Source organism: Mus pahari, chromosome 1, assembly GCF_900095145.1.
Source record: "Mus pahari chromosome 1, PAHARI_EIJ_v1.1, whole genome shotgun sequence".
Lineage (NCBI taxonomy): Eukaryota > Metazoa > Chordata > Mammalia > Rodentia > Muridae > Mus > Mus pahari.
This window is the reverse complement of record NC_034590.1, coordinates 103,432,492-103,454,380: the sequence shown is the minus strand read 5'-3', so window position 1 is coordinate 103,454,380 and position 21,889 is coordinate 103,432,492. Positions and strand designations below refer to the sequence as shown.

Sequence of the window (21,889 nt, the reverse complement as noted above, 5' to 3'; positions counted from 1 at the left end):
TCTCTCTCTCTCTCTCTCTCTCTCTCTCTCTCTCTCTCTCTCTCTCATCTGCATTTTTTTTCTTCCTTTGGAAATAACTCCTTTCTCCTTTGGTCCCATGACTGATATCAGCATGAGACCCTGCAGAAGAGTGTGGAGCACAAGCTTCCATTGTAGGTGGAAGCTTTTTCTGAGAAAGGAGAGGCTCATGAGGGTGCAGGGCATATGTCCCTAGCAGTGGGACATAGTGGGGAGCCTACCATCAGCAACCTCTGTTACCTTTAATTGCAGTTAAACGATCATGACCTCATCCTCCACATCCTTTAGGCAAGAAGTTAGCTGGAAAAGCAAGGTTGGCCTTAGATGGCCCCAACTTCTTTCCAGCTAAAAACATCTTTCCTTCAAGCATTGAATCAACTGTATTGACTATGAAAGTGGTGGTCAAGGCCCTTGGAAGCTCATCGAAAACACCATTCTCTGAGCACACCCTCCCAGATGCTGTCTTCTAAAAGTCCTTTTAAATCGCAAAGTTGGGCTACTTTTGCTACCACTTCAGCATATAAAAAATCCCCTTTCTCCTAGTCCACAGAGAGGGGGGTAGCAGGAGTTTGATTTGACTTCCCGCAGGGCATGGAGTTGAGGGCTACCAATTTTCAGGTTCAAGAGTTGTTACTCCAGCTTCCTGTTACCCACCATTAGGTTTGATTGATAGTATTAAACAGAAGGAAAACAGTATTTTACTGGAGTGGGGAAACGCATTCGGTTAAATAATAAGTATATAAAATGCACAGTTAGAGCTTTTGTGAAGGGAGAGATGTAATTTTGTGGTTGTGCATGTTCAGAACTCTCTTCCACATGAGGTTTTGTTGGGAGAAGTAGAATGCATTGGATCAGCAGAACGAAGCAAAGAAGATGGTCCTAGGAGGGCATGATCTTGTTCAGAGAATCTTTAGAGTCAGGAGGCTGTGCAGTTGGATGCTTTGGGGGCAATCATAGAAAGGAGAGGGTTGAGGTCTGAGAATGGCTATACAGAGACCAATAGCCACATTTACCCACCAAGGACCACTGGGGTAAGGCAGATCCAGGGTTCTCTGGGTTGGGCACAGATCTCTGACCGCTGGCTGCCTGTCATATCTCCAGCTGTGTGGCACATGCGGAACCTATGGGCCAAGTGTTCCTATGCCTAGAAGATCTGATTGGCCTGAGCATCTGAAAGTCTAAGTATAGGGACCAGCTGATTTCAGATACAGGTACATACTAGCCTGTGGACCAAAGTGAGTTTTGCTGGTCTCTGATCAGGGACCTATAAAGATCCCTCTGCCTCTGACCCTGCTTAGGAGTCAAGGTCCCTGCAGGGTCATAAAATGCAACTCTGCCACAATCCAATTTCTCAACCAATACATGGAGGGATGGACCAACTATGTCTTTCTGAGTCATGAAATTATCCAGACAGTGACTCACAACTTCATCAAAATGAAATCATGTTCATTTGCATGTGGTGAGTCATGTTGAAAAAAAAACTGAATTTCAGGAAATTGGAATTGTCTGGGAGAATCAAGTGACTGTGCTCTGCAGTCTAAGAGATTAATCCCTGTCAGGAGTGAGCAAGGGACTCAGGAGCTAACTCAGGTAAACTGAGAAGTAAGTTGTGAGCTCTCATGACAACTAAGATGGGTAGGGTGGTTGACATCAAGGAATGGTTTATGAACACTAAACTCCACTTCCCCTGCTTCATAAAAGCAATATTTCAAGTTATTGAACTGGAAATTAATTTGATACTAATTTGTTCTCAGCCTGCGCTTTAATGAGCTTGTATTCCTGTGTATTTAATTAGAAAGTACACTTGATAAATAATCCATTAACAACAGAGCCTGAGAACAAATGGGTTTCAAATTTCAGAAGTCAGTAATTATTGTCACTGTGTGGTTTATCATCCGCTCCCCCAAATGAGGCAAGCTCTTAAGACAGATCTCAAAGGCTAGTGACCCTGCTCATCTGGGCAGCCTAGACTTCAATGGCAACTGTTATGCTGTCCTACTCAGTGTCACCTTCAGCTTTGACATTCCTACAGGTGGTGCCCAGGGCTAGAACCCACCCCCACCCCCAGCCTGTATAGCACAGCCTAGAAGGGGACCAAGATCCCCCTGATGCCCTGAGATATTTCTGTCCAGTTACACGCATCCCTCATGTGAACAAATTTTTACATGACTCCCTGAAAGTAAAGGGGAGAGCAGAGTCATTCAAAATCTACACAGGCAAGGAGGTACACTTCTATCCTTCTCTCCCCTCCTTGATGCTCTACTAGATATCTGATGTGGCTGGCCAAGCAACCATATCCCCTCTCAGTCCCTGAATTAGACCAAGCCACTGCTCACTGAAAAGGATAGTCTCATGGAGGAGAGAGAGATTGCTAGGCACCCCATGCTCCCTGAACTGTGTGCTCCCTCCATCGGCCACTGCCTTTGCAGTTTTCCATCTGTAGGTAATTCCTTATCCAGCCCTGACCTCTGGACACCAGCTGTCCATGTTACAGCATGTGCAGTGAGATACTCTTCGGCAAGAAAAATCAGAGTTCATGATGGAACCTGGAAAACATTATGCTGCATGAAAGAAGCCAGGCACGGGGCCATGTATAGCAAGCAGGCTTCCATTTACAAAAAATGAACACAACAAGCAAAGCCATAGGGACAGAGAGGAGACTAATGGTCACCAGGGGTGGTGAGGAGGGACTGTGGGGTTCCAGGTGTCTCTGTGGGGTCATTAAAATGCTCTGGAATGAGATGATGGAGATGGTTGTGCATCCTTACAGATTTTAGTGATGGAGGACTTCAGGTGCTCTGTGTACTCCAAACAGAACACCATTACAATGCTGACATGGCGTGCTCTAAAATAGTGAAATGTATGGCATGGGAATTTAATCTTAATTGTAAAAGAGAATTAGCTCTGCAGGCTATCCAATTGTCACGTAAAACAATTGTAATTAAAAGAGTGGAACTGGCTTAGGAGTGGACAGTTGAGCCTTCTTTGGTGGACGATATGAGTATTCCCATATGATGTGTTTGAACGTCTCGCATGCTTGATCACTAAGTCCTCAGCTGGTGGTACTATTGAGGGAGGCCTTGTTGTAGGAAGTGGGTCACTAGGGCTAAGCTACTCTCTACTTCTTTGTTGTCACCGGGGAGCAAGCAGCATCCCTCTCCCACTGCCAAGAAGTCCACTGTGCCTCCCCTGCCACAATGGACTATGAGCCGAAAGAAGTCCTTTCTCCTTGAAGTTTCTATCAGGTATCACACAAACAAGAAAAGTCACAAACACAGCATATGACAGAGTGTTGGGAGAAAACTGATGAGCAGTGGTGACTAATGACTGGTGTGAGCTTGTAGGAGCCAGCATAAACTAGGCCTGTACTTCCAGGTTGTAAATAAATCCTGGGGAGATTAAAGAGCTACTCTCAAGACTATGTAAATAGAAGAAAATAAAAGGCATGTACCCGTGACCTCAAAGAAAACTGTCTTTAGTAACAGTAAATTTAGGGGACAGAAGAGACTCGAATTTATAAAGCCAGAAACTCTGAGCAGTAATAGTCAGGTTCAAAGAATTTTCTTGCACAATAATGGGGGTAAAATATTAACATTCTGAATCTTTATAAAGGACTCTAAAGTCAGAAAATAAAAAGTTCAGACAGCACTACCTGTCTCCCTGCAGCCTTCTCCCCTCCCTTCATCCTTTGTCTTTTAGATGACCCAAGAATTTTATCCTCTCGTGTTGTTGAGATGAGATTATCTTAGCAAATTTCTCATGATATCAAGGATTTCCCTGTTACTCAAGTTCATCTGGTGTTTGTTTGTTTGTTTGTTTGTTTACTTGATAGTGATAGTAATGGTGGTGGTGCATGAGTTTGTACCACATGCACTCAGGTGCCCGTGGAGGATGAAAAAGGGTATCATATCTGATTCCCTGGAACTGAATTACAGATGGTTGTGAGGTACAGAGCCAGTGCTGGGAACCAAACCCCCATCCACTGCATGAACAGCAAATGCCCTTAGCCACTGAACCATCTTTCTAGCACCAGTCATTTTTCCTAGGAGACTTAAGATCGTCTTTGTGAATGACTGTCATCACCAGGTGTAAGGCACCTGTGAGGTGACATGAGCATGTCAGAGGCAGGCTGAAATCTCATTGTCACTTAGAAGAGATGGTCCCTTTCTTACAAAAAGCTGGTATGCTGCTAGAGTCCTGGGTGAGGAGTGCTGGGTATGAGCGGCCATTCCTTTCCAGTCAGCTATTTAACTGGAGCTGCGACTGAACCTTTTTTCACCAGCACAATTAACCTTGAATCTGGACAGAGATCTGTCCTCCCAGGAGGCATCTGTGCTGAGGTTTCTCTAGGGATGCTACCTACAGGGATTTTTTTTTTTTCTTCTGAGACCTCCCTCAGTGACCTTCCTCCTAAGATGTGTGTAGGTGACTCTGTGAGATCCTTTCATTCTTCACCAACCCTGTCTGCTCTGCTGTTCCTAAGCCATCCCTTCAGGCCAGGATTTAGTGCATCTCACAGTGTGCTTAAATGCCCCCCATCGTTTCCTCTGCTTTTTACTGGAGACAATTTATATGAGGGTAAACCAGAGGTGTCAGTGTGATTTATTCTACTGCTGCATTTGGTACAACAGTAGGCATCAGGGCTCCCCTTGGGGGGTGAGGTGACAGACATGTGAGAGTGGAGGCTGATCAAGCATGTCCAAACCCTTCTGGTAGTCTCTAAGCAGGTCTGATACTCTAACCATAGACTTGGGCAAGTCACATTGGGCTTAGCTTTGAATGGTAAGGCAGCCTGTGTCATACAGTATGTCCTATAGCAACGTAAGGAGAGAGGATTAGAGAAATCTGGGTGATTCTAAGTTGGAGGAAGATTGATTGATTGATTGATTGATTGACTGACTGATTTCCCCTCGATCCCTTTCAGGATCATTGTTACTACCATGGACATGTGCAAGGTGATGCTGCATCGGTGGTCAGCCTCAGTACTTGCTCTGGTCTCAGGTAAGTGGCTGCGACCACCAAAGCTCTGATTTAACCAGCTGTAGACCACCCCTGTCTCTGCACTCACTTTAAGGCCCTGAGAGAAGACACTGTGGACAATACAGGTGTTCCTCAGCCTAGGCTAGAGGGATGAGGCCTGTGTAGCTACTTGCAAATTACACAGCTGACCCAGTATCTTTGCTTCCCCTTCATTTCCCCTTCTTTAACCTCTGTTCTCCTGCTGGCGTGTTGGGGTGGGAGTCTGAGAACCATAGAACTACCTGAATTTCAGCACCCAAGCATGGGTTGGGGCTGAGGCTATGGCTCAGTGGTAAAAATGCCTAGCTACACAAACCCTTAGATCCAGTCTCCAACACTTCCAGAAAATGAAAGAACACAGTCATTGCGTGAAGGAGCTTTTGTGTCCGTGGCCCTGATGCTTAAAACCTCCAAGTGCTAAGAGATATGGTTTTGTTTATTAATATCATAGCAGCTTGCTTAATCAAAACAGATTTAATCCCTGCCTTCTCACTGTGGAGTTGACCTCTAAGCCACTCCCATCACCTGCCATGCGAGTATATCTTAAACCATAAGCCAGAATAAACCCTTCCTCTCTTAGATTACATCTTGTGGGGTGTCTGATCACAGCAACCAGAAAAGTAGTCTATTGGGTGAAGGTGAATAGGCCATTGAGGGTTGGTAGGCTGAGACCATGGTTGAAACACAGTAATCAGGCAGCAAGCCAGCTGTAGGACCATGGACACCTCCTTGGCCCTAAGCTCCATCCTCCCAGGTGTAAAGAAGAAAAAGACATCTTCAAACTGGCTCAAATCCATGGCCTCTACTTTTACTAAATGCTACTGTATGCATATATATGTGTTTGTGTGTGTGTGTATATATGTATGAATATATATATGTATATATATACATATATATACATATATATATATATTCATAAATATAACCTAAGACAATATTTTAGCTTGAACCACACAAAATTTCTCAGAGTAGGAGACTGAAACTTTCCACAGCCCAAGAGGCTGAGTTTAGGATCAAGGTGCTGACATAATATGTTCATGTCTGAGAGCTCATCTCTGGGCTTTTGTTTGGCACTGAGTTAATATACACTCAAGACTTCCTTCTGTGTGTGTGGAGATAGGAAGCTCTGGAGTTAGTTTCCTTTGTAAATCCTTCCTGTGACTCTGCTCTCATGCCCTTAACCAAACTTCTCATCTCTCTAAAAGCTCCAATCCTAACACTACCACATTGGAGGCTATGTGAATTGTTTGTTTCGGGGACTTAGACTATAATGAACACAGTTTAGTTTTCGTCATACTGAATTATATTCTGATGGCAAGAAGCTGCTGGCATTAGTAAGCTTATTTCTTGAGGGGGTAGGGGTGGAAGCGTGAGGACATCTCAAGTTCAGCAAACATCTCCCAAGTGCATCCTAATTGTGCTGGTTGGTTCATTGCCCACCCTTGGGAGAGTCACAGTGGCACATGGATAGATGCTCGGGCCCAAACATTATGTGTTTAGTTTTGCTGACACAGGCAAATAATAAGAAAGGATTGGCAGCATCGAGAGCAATGGTGAGCATTAGCAAGAAGGACAAAGGGAAGCCAGAGATGCTGAGCATGCCATGATGGATCAACACTGAGGGGCATCCAGTTGTCAGGAGGTCTCTATGAAGACATCAAAGGCTAGATGAGTGCCGAGAACAAGGTGGATACATTTGATAAAAACAGTTTATGAGCCAGTGACCATAGCTATCTAGAACTACTGGATGGGGGTTTCCCACAGTAAGACTCTAATGTGGGACCTCTCCTGGGGAGTATATAAAGAAATATGTATGTACCCCAGATGGAGAAGACATCCATAGACCCGAGAAAGGCTTCTACCCCTGTAAACTGCTAGTCAAGCCAGTGCATGTGTTGGGGTTGCTCACAGGAACATGGGTGGCACACAGGGAAATCTTTTGTGCAACTTATAGACAGCTACTACAGAAGAGTTCCCTAACCCATGGCCCATTCCTTACTTGTCTTGATTTGTTTAGCTTTACCATTTTATTTCTTAAGACAAGATCTCACATAGCCAAGGCTGTCCTCAAACTTCTATGTAGCCAAGGCTTATTTTGATTTCTAATCCTCCTGCCACTGCCTCCCTGGTGCTAGGATTATGAGCATGTGCCACTACACCTGGCTTCTGTCATCCACCTCTAAGCCTTGTGAGTCCCATGATCCTTCTCATTTCTCCACGAGGGAGTACTGATAGCAGTTATCATACCCAACCCAGCGGAAACAGTGGCACAACACATCCTAAGGTGGCAAGCTGCCCCAGGTAACTGCCATGCCAGCCACCACATACTTCATTCTTCCTGCACTGCCAACTAAATATCTATTCCTACAAACTTCCTGAACTCTCCATACTCCTATAGAGACGCGGGTAATCCCCATATAGCAAAGTCACCCAGACACAACCATGTCTGCATCTGCACCCACCTCCCATTCCCAACTCCTGGAAAGCATTTCTTTCCCTGTCACTGGCCACAGGCTCCATAACTGGCTGAAGAATGTTGTGCAGTCATTGTGACTGTGTTCCTGCCTCCCCCTGGCCTTCTGAGATCTTCTTGCCACTCTAACACAGAGCACTCAACAGAGAAATCACAGACCTATGCTGTCAACTTTATCTTTCCATGAGAGAAGCAGAACGCTGTATCCAATCTACAGTTCCCTGACAGAAGAATCAATCAGGCTGGAAATAAAGAACTGTATTTATCCGTAGTATCACCAGCATGATAGACACTAAGATAGAAAATAGGGGTAGATTTTGTGCTAAGTATGGTATGTTTTGGAAACCCAATGGCATGAAAATATCTGAGTATTCTCAATCCACACAGAGAATTGGCTTATACAAGTGCCTCTTCATTGGCTTCCCATAATGATGGACAAAGTGCATCCAATTCTGTTAAATTCATAGATTTATAGCTGTTCCTCTTGTAGTTTAGACCTAGAAACCACATATGCACATATGTGTGTGCATGTGTGTGTGTGCATGTATGTGTGTTTGTGTGTCTGTGTGTGTGTGTCTGTCTGTGTGTGTGTTTGTGTATGTGTGTAGTGGGTAGATGGACTCACCCTCATATGTGCACATGTGGAGGTCAGAGGTGAGCCCTGAGTGTGTTCTGTTGATCTCTATCATACTTTTTGAAACAAGATCTCTTTCTGAGCCTGGAGCTCACCAGTTCAGCTAGATCAGCTTTCAGTCAGGCCTGCCTCTCCCTGCCCAGTGCTTGGGGTATACATGCGCAGTGCCACATTCAGCTTCTCCTCCAGTGCTGGGCACCTGACCTCAGGTCGGCTTGTTTGTGTGGCATGCATTTGACTTGCTGAAGACTCCCCAGCCCTGGACCAGCAGTCTTCGTTAGCTCCATGCTCTCTTCCCTGAGGGAGCTGCCCTGTTCTGCCATGCTGTTGTCTAGCTGTGTCCCATGCATGTTTCTTGTTGTCATCCCTGCTTGTCCCCTGCCTTCGCTCAGTTGGGTTTGCCAAGGCCAAATCAAAGGGATGCCTCTCCATGAAGCCTCCGTCTAGTGCAGCTCTACCCTGAGCCATGTGAATGGCATATGCTCACTCACCTCAGCTCTTCTGGCACCATTTGGTCCTCTGTAAATACCTGTCCATATCCTGTGTGTCCATTCTTTTCTCTGGTTCTTCCTGCCCTGCAGGAAGAGCCTTCAGTGTGGGGAACATCCCTGACGCATTCTGTGTAGCCCTTGGCTATAGTCTGGAACTTCCCATGTGAAAGGCAGTACAAGATGATTTTTGAAATTCAACTAAATAAATTATCAAGGGCTGGAAGGGTAGCTCCATGGTAGATCTCTTGCCTAGCATCCATGAGACCCTAAGTTTAATTCCCAGCACCACAAAAAAAAATTAATAAAATTAAAATATTGGAATAGAAGTTATCTTAGTTAGATTTTACTGCTGTGAACAGATACCATGACCAAGGCAACTCTTATAAGGACAGTGTTTATTGAGGATGTCTTACAGGTTCATAGGTTTAGTTCATTATCATCAAGGCAGGAGCATGGCAGTATTCAAGCAGGCATGGTTAGAAGGAGCTGAGAGTTCTATAACTTCATTTGAAGGCTACTAGTGGAAGACTGACTTCCAGGCAGTTAGGAAGAGGGTCTTAAAGCCCATGCCCATAGTGAAACACCTACTCCAACAAGGTCACAACTACTCCAACAAGGCCACACCTCCCAATAGTGCCACTCCCTGGGCCAAGCATATTCGAACCACTACAGGAGGTTTATTTGTGCCTATTAAATAAGTATGTATATTATTACACACCTGCAAGTTTTGTCTTAATTTTAAGTATATAATATAACATATATGATACCAGATTTTATATATTAGATGCAGAAGAGGTTTCCTTCCCCATGCTATGTGAAAATAGTCTTCATGGTACTTTCCAGAAAGGAGACTTGTTCTGTGCCATCCCTGGACTGTAGGGTGACCTCTGTCTGAATTACTTTTCTTGCTTCTGTGACAAAATACATGATCAAAGTAACTTTAGGGCACAAGGGTTAGTTTGGGCTCACAGTTTGAGACTAAAGTCCATCATGGTGGATAAGGCTAAGCAAGGACAGCCCTAGCCATAGGGCAAGAGCATGACTCAGCTGCTCACACTGCTTCTGTAATCAGGAAGCAGAGAGACAGAGAGAGAGAGAGAGAGTTTCTGGTAGTCATCTGGCTTCCTCTTTTCATTCTTTATATTCAGCCTGGATCCCCACCTATGGAATGGTGCCACCCACATTTAGGGTGGGTACCCCTGCCCCAGTTAAATCTCTCTAGAAACACCTGAGGTGTGTCTCCTAGCTTATTTGAAATCCAGGTACATTGGCAATGAAGACTGACCATCAAAACCGCCATAAACAAAAAATAATTTACAATTTAGAATCGAGACAAGCACAACCATCAAGGGGTTGCTGCTGTGTGTGCAGTATTATTGTCGATAATTTGACAATCTGAGTTGACATGTCTGAAGAAATCTGACTGTCTCAGCTGAGAAAACAAATAGCCCCTCTGCTTCCCTCCTTTTGATGCCAGGGACCTCTGCTGATGTCTGGCACCCTTTTTCTTGTACATATATCATAGCATAGTGTCTGCTTTCATCTCCATTTCTGCTCTTAAGATACCAATTCCTACTCTCAGAGCAATGTAAGGAGTGAGTTTTAACTACATCTTCAAAGACTCTTTTGAGGAGTGGTCTGTTCAGAGGGACTAGAGTTTAGCCCTTAACATCTCTGTTCAGCCCAGAGTGTCCTCTTATCACTGGTGAGACAGGCCTGTGCCAACTGCTTTCCAGGAGTTCTATATATACTAGAAAGGACAGTCCACTCAAGTGCCTGAGTTTTGTAGACAGGGGAGGGTAGAGAATGACTACTAACAGGTCCCATTATTGTGGGGGACAATGATGAACTGATTTGATATTGGATAGAGGCAACATTTGTAAAAGCCAATATTCTAAAAACTAATGAATTGCTTTAAACCAGTGGTTCTCAATCGCCCTAATGCTGTGACTTTTTAATACAGTTCCTAGTGTTGTGAAGACCCCCAACCATAAAATTGTTTTCATTTTCTGCTTTATAACTCTAATTCTGCTACTCTTATGAATCGTAATATAAAATATGATATTTCTTATTGTCTTGGGTGATCCCAGTGACAGGGTTGTTTGACCCCTTTGTGGCTGTGACCCAAAGGTTGAGAAACACTGCAGTTTAAACCTAGTAATATCTAGAATCTTTCTCTATGACACTGTTACTTGAAAGGGGGGTGGGTCATACCTCAGGCTGTCTCTTCACACATACAGTGTATTCACAGTAACAGATCCTGCTGTTGTTGTTGATGATGTAGGATGGCTTGAAGACATGATATTCAAAATGTTCCAGAAGCAGGGGGTTGGAGAGGTGGCTCAGTAGTTAAGAATGCTTGTTGTTCTGGTAGAGGACCCAGGTTTGGTTCCCAGCACCTACATGGTGGTGAACAACAGTCTCTAACTCCAGTTCCAGGGAGATCCAGAGCCTTCTTCTGGTTTTGTGGGCACTGTGTGCAGACATACATGCAGGCAAAATATCTACACACATAAAACTAAAACTTAATAAATACAGTTTTAAATGCCTGGGACCAGCAGTGCTTCTCATCTGCCCGCATTTGAGATTGGGTTTTTCCAACTAAGGATACTCAACCTGTAAATAACCTGTAAATGACTATTTTTAAATGCTTTGTAATGTTTCACCCTTGACGTCTTTGTCATGCATCTCACATTACTAACCCAGTCCATTTGAAACAGGAGCCCCAGACTGGCATCTTTGTACCTAACTCAGTACTTGGCACATGGTCATGGCAGCAGTGGTACTGATGGAATATTTTTGCTCATTTTGCTTGCGAGTCAGATATGCACATACGAACTGGTTCTGAAAAATCAGCCTATGCTAATATTGCTAATATTAGCTAATATTTCTGCCCTCAAAGCTTATCAAGCATACATGAGGCAGGATATTACTTTTCCCCATGAGCTGCTCCAGAAAAAGGGACTGAGATGAAATTTCATGCCAGCTGCATTTCTAGCTTATGATTGACAGCCTGATACAAAGACCAAAAGTCCTTCCTCGGAGAATCCTGCTGGCAGCAGGGCACTGAGCTAGCAGGGCATAGTCTGTGTTTCCTCACTGGTTCTCATTGTTGTCTTACTGCAGTAGTTGGGATCCACAAGCCACTTTCTTACTTGCCTAGGACTAATGATAAGAACAACAGCATTAAGCTGCATTATTGCCCAATGCGCCCTTGCTTCAGAGACTAAAGTCTGAATTTTTAGAACAAAACCCTAACCTTGAGGCAATATAGAACTGATGTGTTTTCCCAAAGAGACCGCACAAAGACAACTTATCATTTTGACAAATTCTTTTTCATATCCATTCAAGGGAAATATAACAGTACTTTAAATGTTTTCATTTTTATAGGGGCTTTGGTTTGGTTTGGTTTGGTTTGTTTCTGACAGGGTCTCATGTAGTCAAATGCTGGCTTCAAATTATGTGTATAATCTTGAATTCCCTTAAACTACAGCTTCACCTTCCATCTCTCAAGTACAAGGATTACAGCTGGTCACCACCATACTCAGCCAATGAGATGCTAAGAAGGGAACAAACCCAGGGCCTCATGCATGCTAGGAAAACACGTCATTAAGTGAACAATATCCTTGGCCCCAAACTTGGAACCTTAAAGAAAGGCCATGGATTTTCCCGGTGGCCACTCATCTCACTGGTGTGTCTTTTTCTCCTTCAACTTTAATACTCTTGTCTCCATTTGGGGAGCCTCATTCTTCCCAAAGCAGGGCTGGTAGAGGTGGGTAAGGGTGCATGGAAAACAACAACAACAACAACAACACAGGTCAGGGTTGGCTCTCCAGCTCTTCTGTGAGCTACCTGGATACCTTAGACACGGGGATGATGACTGGTGACTCAGCTGATGAAGATCACCGCAGTAGTAGATATAATGAAGCTAGGTTTCAAGGAGGTACCTACAGTCTCCATCTTCCCCGAATCATGACGTATCTCCTTTAGGCCTTTCCTCCCTGTGGTATGGAGCGGGTAGAACCCTATGTTCCAAATCTGCTAGACTTAAATTCTCTGCTCTGAGATTGTTCCAACTTGACGTTTATAACCAAATGTTTATGACATCCAACTTAAAACAAATTGTCTCCCTTATCTAACTTGGGGCCAGGGAGGGCTGTGAGAACATCACATTTCCACATCTCAGAAACCGTGAGTGCTTGAATCTTGGACTGTTCTTTCCAGAGATTTTTTACATCTAAATGATTAATTATACCCAAGATAGTCCAAAGCAATTATTTAATTATGCTGTATTGTAGGCTGCCAGCTGTGTGCAGCATAGGGAAGGCCTTTACCCCTGTTTCTCAACATCTGGCCTTTGGATGACTTAAAAGATAAAAGGAGATATGAGAACATTTTTATAACCAAGTAAAAGTTTGTAGAACTTTCCACTGAGTAGAAAAACTTTCAGCAGTTGGCTTCTCTCGAGTGACTAGAGAGTTGTGCCATGTTTCATTCTCAGTCCCCAGATGACTGGAGTCAGTGCAAATAGCAAGGGGGACTTGAGTCTAGCCAAATCAGCAAATCATTACCCCTCCCATAAGGTAGAATTCAAGAAAACAGCTGATGTTATTTAAGCCCAGTACTTCTTATTAATGTTTGCCCAGTTGGAGTGTCTAAGGATGAGCATGAGACACTGAAGTCACCCACTATTAATGTGTTGGAGTTACTTTGTGACTCAAGATGTAGAGGTATCTGTTTTATGAAATGGGATGAGCATGCATTTGGTACATACACATTTAAATTGTCTTTTTTTCTTGGATGGTTCTCTTGGTCAATATGAAGTGACTTTCTTTATCTCTCCTGACAAGTCCTGACGTCAAGTCTATTTTGTCAGATATTAGGATAATAACATCTGCTTCTTCTTGATCCCATTTGCTTGGGAAACTTTTTTCCATCCATTCACTCCAAGGTGATGTTTATTTGTGGCCACGAAGTACATTTCTTGAGGGAGAAAAATAAGAATTCTGTTCTTGCCAGGTGTGCCACGCCTTTAATCCCAGCACTTGGGAGGCAGAGGCAGGCAGATTTCTGAGTTCGAGGCCAGCCTGGTCTACAAAGTGAGTTCCAGGACAGCCAGGGCTATACAGAGAAACCCTGTTTCGGAAAAAAAATAAGGATTCTGTTCTCTAATCCTGTCTTATAATCTGTTAACTCTTGATGGGGGGATTGCAATTATCCATAGACAGGGTCATTACTGACAGGTATGGGTATCCATGTCATTCTGGTTGACTGTATGGTGTTTGATTATGTCACACTCCTCCTTTGTTTAATTTCTTTCCCATCATTCTTTTTCCTCTGCCTGATGAAGGCAGGCTAACGAAATTCATGCCCATCAAACTGCTCCTACACAGAACACTACAGTGAATACTTGGGACTGAAGATAAAGATAAACACACTCAAGAGGCTAGCAGAGCCTCCAAAGAGAAGAATCATGCTACAAGGAAAGATGAGACCTGTGCCATAGTATCTTCTTAAAACCAGAGAAATCATAAGAGTAGGAATCCATGGGGAACACACACGTAGAGGAAGAACAAGAATAATAGAGGCAAGGAGGGGAAGGGAATGGAGAGTTAATGGTAGCTGGCAGAGTAGGTTAAAGATATGGACTATGATGTCATCTACCAGGTTAGCCTTTGGGATTTAGGTGATGTAATAGGAGGAAAGGTAATGGAGAAAGAGAAAAGAATAGAGTGGACGGCACAAGCATGGGGTATGTGCTGCTCTGCTACACTGTCTGGAGTTTTCTATAGATGAGGAATAATTGCAGGGAGTGGGGCTGAGTGCTCAGCAGGATTTAAGAGACTGCAGTCGGTGGCCTGGATGTTGGCTTTTGTCTCCCTGGACAGATCACTGCCTTGCCTTCCTGGCTCTGCTCTGAGCTCTCCTCCTTGTTGATTTTCAGCAGTCCTGTTCTTCACCCAGGAGTTCCTAGCTCCAGCTCTCCATGGAGTTTTCTTAATGAGCTATTTGGCTCTGGGCTGTGAGCCCAGGGATAGCCTCCATGCGGCTGCTATACTTCAATTCACAGGTCCTCAGAGGGGGGTGGCCGTACGGTGCCCAAAGCATTGCCTAGAATCTGTACTTGGCTCCCACTGTTTTACTGTTCCCACTGGGACATTAATGGGGTCCGGGTGGCAGTCTTCTGGGGAGTAGTCAATGAAAATCTCCATTAGCACAGCTTTTGTAGGTTTTCTGGATGAGACCTTTTAGCCCAGTTTGCTGAGGACTGTTGGAGTTGGCTGGATCCTGCATCTGCGGCAGCAGCAAGTCCAGGTTCAGTGTATAGGAAGTTTGTTGGTTTGGTGAGAAAGTTAGCTGTCACATTGATCAAGTGGATCCTGGGGATGATGAGGGAGTTATGAGATACCCCTGTTTTCTTTGTGTCCCTAACCATAATCAACCACGTGCTCGGATGTGGCTTCTAAGCCACGGCCTTACCCAGAGTTCCCTTGTCCATGTTTTTTTTAAAACTCTACATTTTTATTTCCAAATCTAACTGTTGGGTCACAGGGTTCTGTTTTGGTCATTATCATTCCCAGAAGGGTGTTTATCTTATGAGTGCTGCGTTTGATATCAGGGAGCACCAGATGGCTAGCATTCCTGTGGGCAGGATACATACATTCACAAAGTATGATATCTGACTACAATTATCAGTCTTTGGAATAACCTGTGAACAGCCGCCTGCTATGGGGATCTGTCCTTATCCAAGGAAGAGAGATGCCACCACTTAAACAGTAACTTGGTTGCCTGTAAGGCTGAAAGGTCTGACTGAGTGGTATAGCAATTGTGCCCAGAAGTTACTGTTATCCAATAGTGCCTGTGAAGAAAGCAAGTTTAGGACACACAGGAGACTAAACACAGCTAGGAAGTGTCAAAGCTAGAGCTTGAACTTGGAGCTACAGGGTGCCAGAATCCCTTTGCCTAGCCTCAGGAAAGGACAGCTTCCACAATGATCCTCAGGTCTATAAAGGGCTTCCCATTTGATGTGTAAACAAGACTGCAGTTCAGATCCTCAGAAGACAAATAAGTGCCTAATGGACATAGCAGCTATAATTTCAGCCTTGGAAGGTGTACACATGTGATCCCTAGAGCTAGTACGACTGGCCATGGGTGATCCCTGAGTTTGATTGGGAGACCCTGCCTCAAAGAATAAGGGATAAAATGATCAAAGAAGATTCATAAACTTGACCCTTGGCCTCCATATGAGTATACACACATATACACAAGAAGATGAAAATGAGCTCCCCAAAAGACTTAAGACCACCACTGCACATACACCCAAGGGTTCACTCAAATGTTTGGGGTACTGTGCTAATTACTTTTCTTGATAGTATGGGAAAATACCTAATGAGGTAATTTAAGGGAGGCCTAAGGTTTTCGTTGACTTAGAATGAATGCAAGGGATACAGTCAGCATGGTGGGAGAGCGTGGCGGCAGGAGCTCGAGGCCTCTGGCCATATTCCACCAGTCAGGAAGTACAGAATGGACAGAAATAGAACTGGGCTATAAAACCTCAAGTCCTACCCACCTGACCCACTTCTTCCAGCAAGGTTCTACAACCTTCCCGAACAGCACCGCAAGCTGGGGAGCACAGGTCACAACATGTGAGCTGTGGGGGGAGGACATTTCCCATTCCATCCACAGCAGGTTCTAAGCTATGTCCTTTGACATATTCATCCCCCAAAGATTAAATAAGAAAGGGTTTTTTTTAAGCATTATAAATCCTCCCCCATTTTTATATCTGAATCTCCACAAAGATTTAGAGAACAGGTTTGACCAGGAAAAATTATTTCAGAGCAAAAATTGTATTTTTAAAGAAAAGGAAAGGTTTCCTTTCTGAGCTGTGTCTACTAATTCAGAAGCACTTAGTGTCACGCTGGATCTTTCTGCCAGACTCTCTTCCACAGTAATATATCTTTGAGAGTTACAAAAACAAAAACAAAAAAGCAGAGAGGCACAATGAAGCCTGTTCTTTACTATAAAAAAAAATATTTGGAACAAGCGAAATCCCTTGATTTTCAAACAATTTCAAAAGTGAATGACACAATCACAAACCATATAAATGTCTTTTCTTCCTAAAGCTCGAAAATACACATAAGAGCCGGGCGGTGGTGGCGCACACCTTTAATCCCAGCACTCGGGAGGCAGAGGCAGGCGGATTTCTGAGTTCGAGGCCAGCCTGGTCTACAAAGTGAGTTCCAGGACAGCCAGGGCTATACAGAGAAACCCTGTCTCAAAAAACCAAAAATTAAAAAAAAATAATAATAATACAAATAAGTCAGTATTTCCCCTTTTATTTTCTCTTGCGTTAAGAACTGTATCATGGGCACTAGAGCAATGTTTCAGTGACTGATGGCACTGAAGGGGACCAAAACTCAATCCCCAGCACCCATCCCGGGTGTCTCACAAGCATCCTTAACTCCAGCTCTGGGGACCAACATTGTCTTCTGGCCTCCTTAGGCCCCTCCACACATGGGGTATGCGTGTGCACACACCAACACAGAAATAAGTAAAAGTAAACACTTAGAAATAATCTACCTTCACCATAAATGAGGTACTGTCCTTAAAAATTAATATTTGTATTACCTTTTTAACAGGGGACTAATCGTGTTTGAAAATAAAACCTACAGCTTAGAACCGATGAAAAACACCACTGACAGATACAAACTTGTCCCAGCTGAGAACATGAAGAACATCCAAGGGCTGTGTGGGTCACAGCATAACAAGTCCAGCCTCACCATGGAAGATGTCTCCCCTGAACCCTCTCAAATGTGGGCAAGAAGGGTAAGAGGGAATTCCAAGTTCATGTTTCTTGAGCTGAGAGCTGCAATACTGTTAGGAGGTTTGGAGCAACCTCGCTGCCAGATGTTGTGTGCATGGAATGATGTCCAGTCCTCAGGAGGTAGGGGATGTCCTGGGGAGAGTATGTCTACAAACTCAAATCCCTGCACCTTCGGAGCAAATGTAAACATCAGATCTGTTAACTTGTGACAGGTAAAGTCCCATCCTCAGGGTCAGAGGATGTCCAAGTCATCAAGGGTATAGATAGCATTGTGAAGCCAGGGTAGGGCACCCTGGTGGTCAACACAGCAAGCATGGATTCCCCACCCCCTCACTCTCCACATTGAGGATTCCTTATCGCACAGTGTGGGATCTCACAAGTGGGTCCAAAAGATGAACACGCTTTATCCACCTATGTGTGCAAGGGCCACTGAGTCTTCTCCAGCGATCTTACCAAAGTCTTGTTTATCCCTGGGCCGTGTTGCCAGTGTTTGTTCTTCCCTCCAGGGCTGTGGAGCAGCCTGCCTTGTCTGACCTCCTGCCCTGACTCCCTTTTTGCTTTAGCACTGGAGTTGTCAACAGAGTCTGTACTCCAGGCTAATTCCCCTCACCAATGTTTCCCATGATGCCCTGGAACAACACTGCCTTATGGTACCTTCTGATTGTCATTCACGTGGACTGTACAGACCACAGTGGAGCTTTGTGGGAAAGGAGTAAAGGGTCTTTTCCTCCACTAGGTTATAACCAAAGATGAAAGTTTCAACCTTTTCCTGTTTGGTTGAGATTTTGGGAGGGGGGTGTATGTGAGTGTATTTATATTTCCTATTCCTACCGAGAAGAAATGTGTAAACTCAAACATATGGCCTCCCCTGTGCCAAGGGACGGGAAGAGGGGCATGGTCTTCATATCCATCACACATTTTGTCTTTTCTGGATCCCTGAAGATTATTCTTGGTGCATTGTAATCCACCCATCCTGAGTTACTTTCTTTTCTTCTTTTTGCTTTTCAGCTGTCCTAGAAATTAGACAGGGCCTTGTGCATGCTCAGCCAAGAGTTCCACTGCGGAACTATCCCACTCGGCTAAGTCCTCTAAGTTGGAACAGTAAGAGTTTTGTTCTGTGCTCTTGCCTCTCTCCTAGTGTTCTCTTTATACCTGCACAGAATGCCTGTTCCCCTAAACCACTGAACTGCTGAGTCCTGGACTTTTCCCCATCCATCCAGATTTTCTGTCATGAGACTCAAAACTGTCTCCCCTCTGATGGTTCCCAAGACATGGACAGTGCTTGGGACAATTTTTATTTTTCCTCCTCCCCACAGAGGGAGCGTTCTCCACTTAAGTTTCGGTGCTTACCTCAGCATTGATGTTTCAGGGATAGGGGTGGGGGCAGCCTATCTAAACCCCAGGACTTTAAAACTACCCAGGACCACCAGCGATGATAGTACACTCATGATCTTAGCATTGTGGAAGTAGGTGATAAAAAATTCATGGGTGTTCTTCTTACATAGCCAGTTCCTAGGATCTTGTTTCAAAATAACAAAATAAGGCTAGAGAAGTCACTCAGTCAGTAAAGCGCATGTATGTAGACATGAGTTTGATCCCCAGTGCCTATATTAATAACTAAAAAAGAAATTTAAAGCTAGGCATGCTGATGCTATTTTGTAATACCATCTCATGGAAGGTGGAGACAGGAGGATCTCTGTGGCTCCCTGGCCAACCAGCCTAGACTGGTTGGCAAGGTCAGTGAAAAATTCTGCCTCAGAAAACAAAACAAAACTAAACCAATCAAGCAAACAAACAATAGCAACAAAAGCAACAACCTATGAATGCGTCCTGAGGAAGAACACCTGAAACTGCCTTCTGGTCTACACACACACATGCACACCCCCACGCATGTATGCCCCCCCCCACACACACACACAGGCAGGGAGATGTTTCTAGCAACAGCAGCAGCAGCAGCACCTCAGCTCCCACTGCCCCACCCCTCTTGAGTGACAGACCTAAGAGCAAGAATCAGAGACAGCCTCTACAGTCCCTCTCATGTTTATTTCACTCTTCAAACATGCCTGCTTTTGAGTCCAGACCCCAGCAAGGAGGTGACTGAGCCAAGCTTCACCCATCACAAACAAGTAGACCATATGCATTTTGTTTTCAGGCGCTTGGCTTTGAGTACCTGGTTGACTGCCTATTCCCCACATTGCTTGATTTATAACTTGACAGTTTAAATGATGCTCAAATGGGCTCCCATTTCATTTAGAAGTACAAACTTGGTCTGTCCTGGCTGACTGTGTTTTAATTCTCTGACAATGTACAGCTCTCTAGAACCATGATTGGCACCGTCATTTCCATTCATGCTGACATGGAGAGAAGAACCCCTGCCTAATGACACTGTGTTGCTAATATGGGAGTTTAAATGAACCCTTGAATGGAAAACGGAAAGCAAAGATGCCTGTGCTGTTTACCTCAACTCCCAGTGTTGCTCCAAAATTTCTTGTGATGGTCTTAAATGAGGGAAAGAAATCATTCTAAACTGGGGATATATAATATAAATGGTACAAAAAAATAATTTCCCCATAAGCATAATACTTGGAAGTTCCAGATCGTTTCGGAGAGCTCTGTGATGAACACAGATTCGAGTTTCATGCCCATCACTTGCCTCACTATGCTTCCTTTGTTCTATACTTAAGAAAAACAAAAATCAATGTAGCTGCAGCTAATTAATCTTGTTTATGCCGTGTGCCAAGCACAATTGCTGCTATCCAGCATTTTCCTGACTCCCCCCTAAATGTTAACTATCTCAACTTCTCTGCAGATGTTTGCATATTTTCTTCACCGAGCATCACGAATTCATCTGATTTGGATGTTCACGATGGCTAGCACATAAAGCTGAGCTATTTGTCACTTTTACAGGGCTCTCTATATTTGATTGTAGTGAGAGCCCCCATTTGCCTCTGGAAGACAAGAGTGTCATCATTTTCTCTCTGGAGATTTTTAAGTCCATCCTAATGTTTCTTGGTACTCAGCTTACCTGCCTAGACTCCTTCCCTCCCCATGGGCCAACAACCGAGAGCTTGAGGTTCACTTGAGGCCTCTGCCTAAGGCCTCAAGTTCTATCCCTGGCATTTCATAAACTGAATATGGTGGTGCTTGCCTGTGACCCTAGCACTCTAGAGGTGGAGGCAGAACGATCAGAAGTTCAAGATCACCCTCTGCTCCATAGTAAGTTAGAGGCCAGGCTAGGTTACATGGGACCATGTCTCAAAGCAAACAAAAAGAATGGAAAAGGATTTTATCAGCCGCCTCTGTAAGCTTTGTGAGAGAGACAAAGGCTAAGTCTGCTAATAAGAAAAATCAAACCGTACACCCCAATAGCAGAGAAGGGAATTGCTTCATGAAAGTAGTAAGTGGCCTTGGTCTTCTCCATCCCTACATCTCTAGTACCTAACCCATCGCACAGCACACAGCAAGCTCCCAGAAGACACCATAGGATGAGCGATTGTTCTGCCAAGGGTCTGGCCATAAGGAGACAGGATTCTGTGAAAACCCATTGGTGCCCTGGTCTCCCCTTGCTTTCGTAGCTCGAGTTAAGTGCTCTACACCAGAGACTGCAGCAAGCTCTTCAGGGGATAGTCAGACTCTGGGAACTTCGCTGGGTTGACTTTCAGAAGTCCATGAACTAGTTCCCTCTTGGGTACCTTGTTCCCAACTCTATCCCTACCTTGGAGCTGAAAGTGTTGGGCCAGTCTCAGAAACCCTGTTTTGGGAACAAGCTTTTGTTGACAATCCCAAAAAAGTAAAAATTCAGTTACCCAAGCAGTTTCTAATGTCGTTGCTCATATCACAAATTTGAGGTATATTTTTTTTAAACTGGACAGCCTAGATAGGTAGGGATCCCATGGAGGTAATTTAAGCCTCTCTTTCAGCAGGGAGCTGGCCACTCCCCTGTGGCTTTTCATTACAATGTGGTTAAACTTCTCTCTGAGCTTGCAATTCTCTAAATTCATGAGAAAATGCGGATTTCTCTGAAAACTGCAGAGACAGGAAAATTGTGTTCACATGTTTGTTTTCATTATCTGGGATTGTATGTTTTCTAAAGGATGATCCAAGGCCAGTTGGAAATGTCCTCTGCTCAGAGATTCCCTCCCTCTGCAGTCTGAGAAGCGTAAACGCCTAAGCAAGCTGAGCTCTCTCGAAGAGTTTGTCACGAGAGATTAATTTATTTCTCCATGCCCATAGCCGCGTTTTTGTCTGCATGATTAGCGGAATTTGTTCATGGTGAAACAGGGTGTATTGGCGGGGAGGGAGAGGCAAGAGAGGAAGAAATTGATTCCTGGGAGCTGGAAAGATGGCACAGGCTGTAAGCTGCACTCTACTCTGGGGTCAGATCCCAGCACCCGGGTACAGAGCTAGGTAGGAACACAGAATGCACCTGT

At 44.3% G+C, this 21,889-nt stretch overlaps 1 protein-coding gene across 1 annotated transcript in view; it reads left to right on the top strand.

Annotated features, from left to right (window-relative positions):
• The window catches only part of Adam12 (ADAM metallopeptidase domain 12), a 324,955-nt gene that overhangs the window by 212,045 nt on the left and 91,021 nt on the right, over positions 1–21,889 (top strand). Inside the window, exons 5-6 of the mRNA XM_021194809.2 lie at positions 4,943–5,019; positions 17,275–17,461. Coding sequence (XP_021050468.1) covers positions 4,943–5,019; positions 17,275–17,461 — 264 coding nt within the window. The remainder of the gene's footprint in view (positions 1–4,942; positions 5,020–17,274; positions 17,462–21,889) is intronic.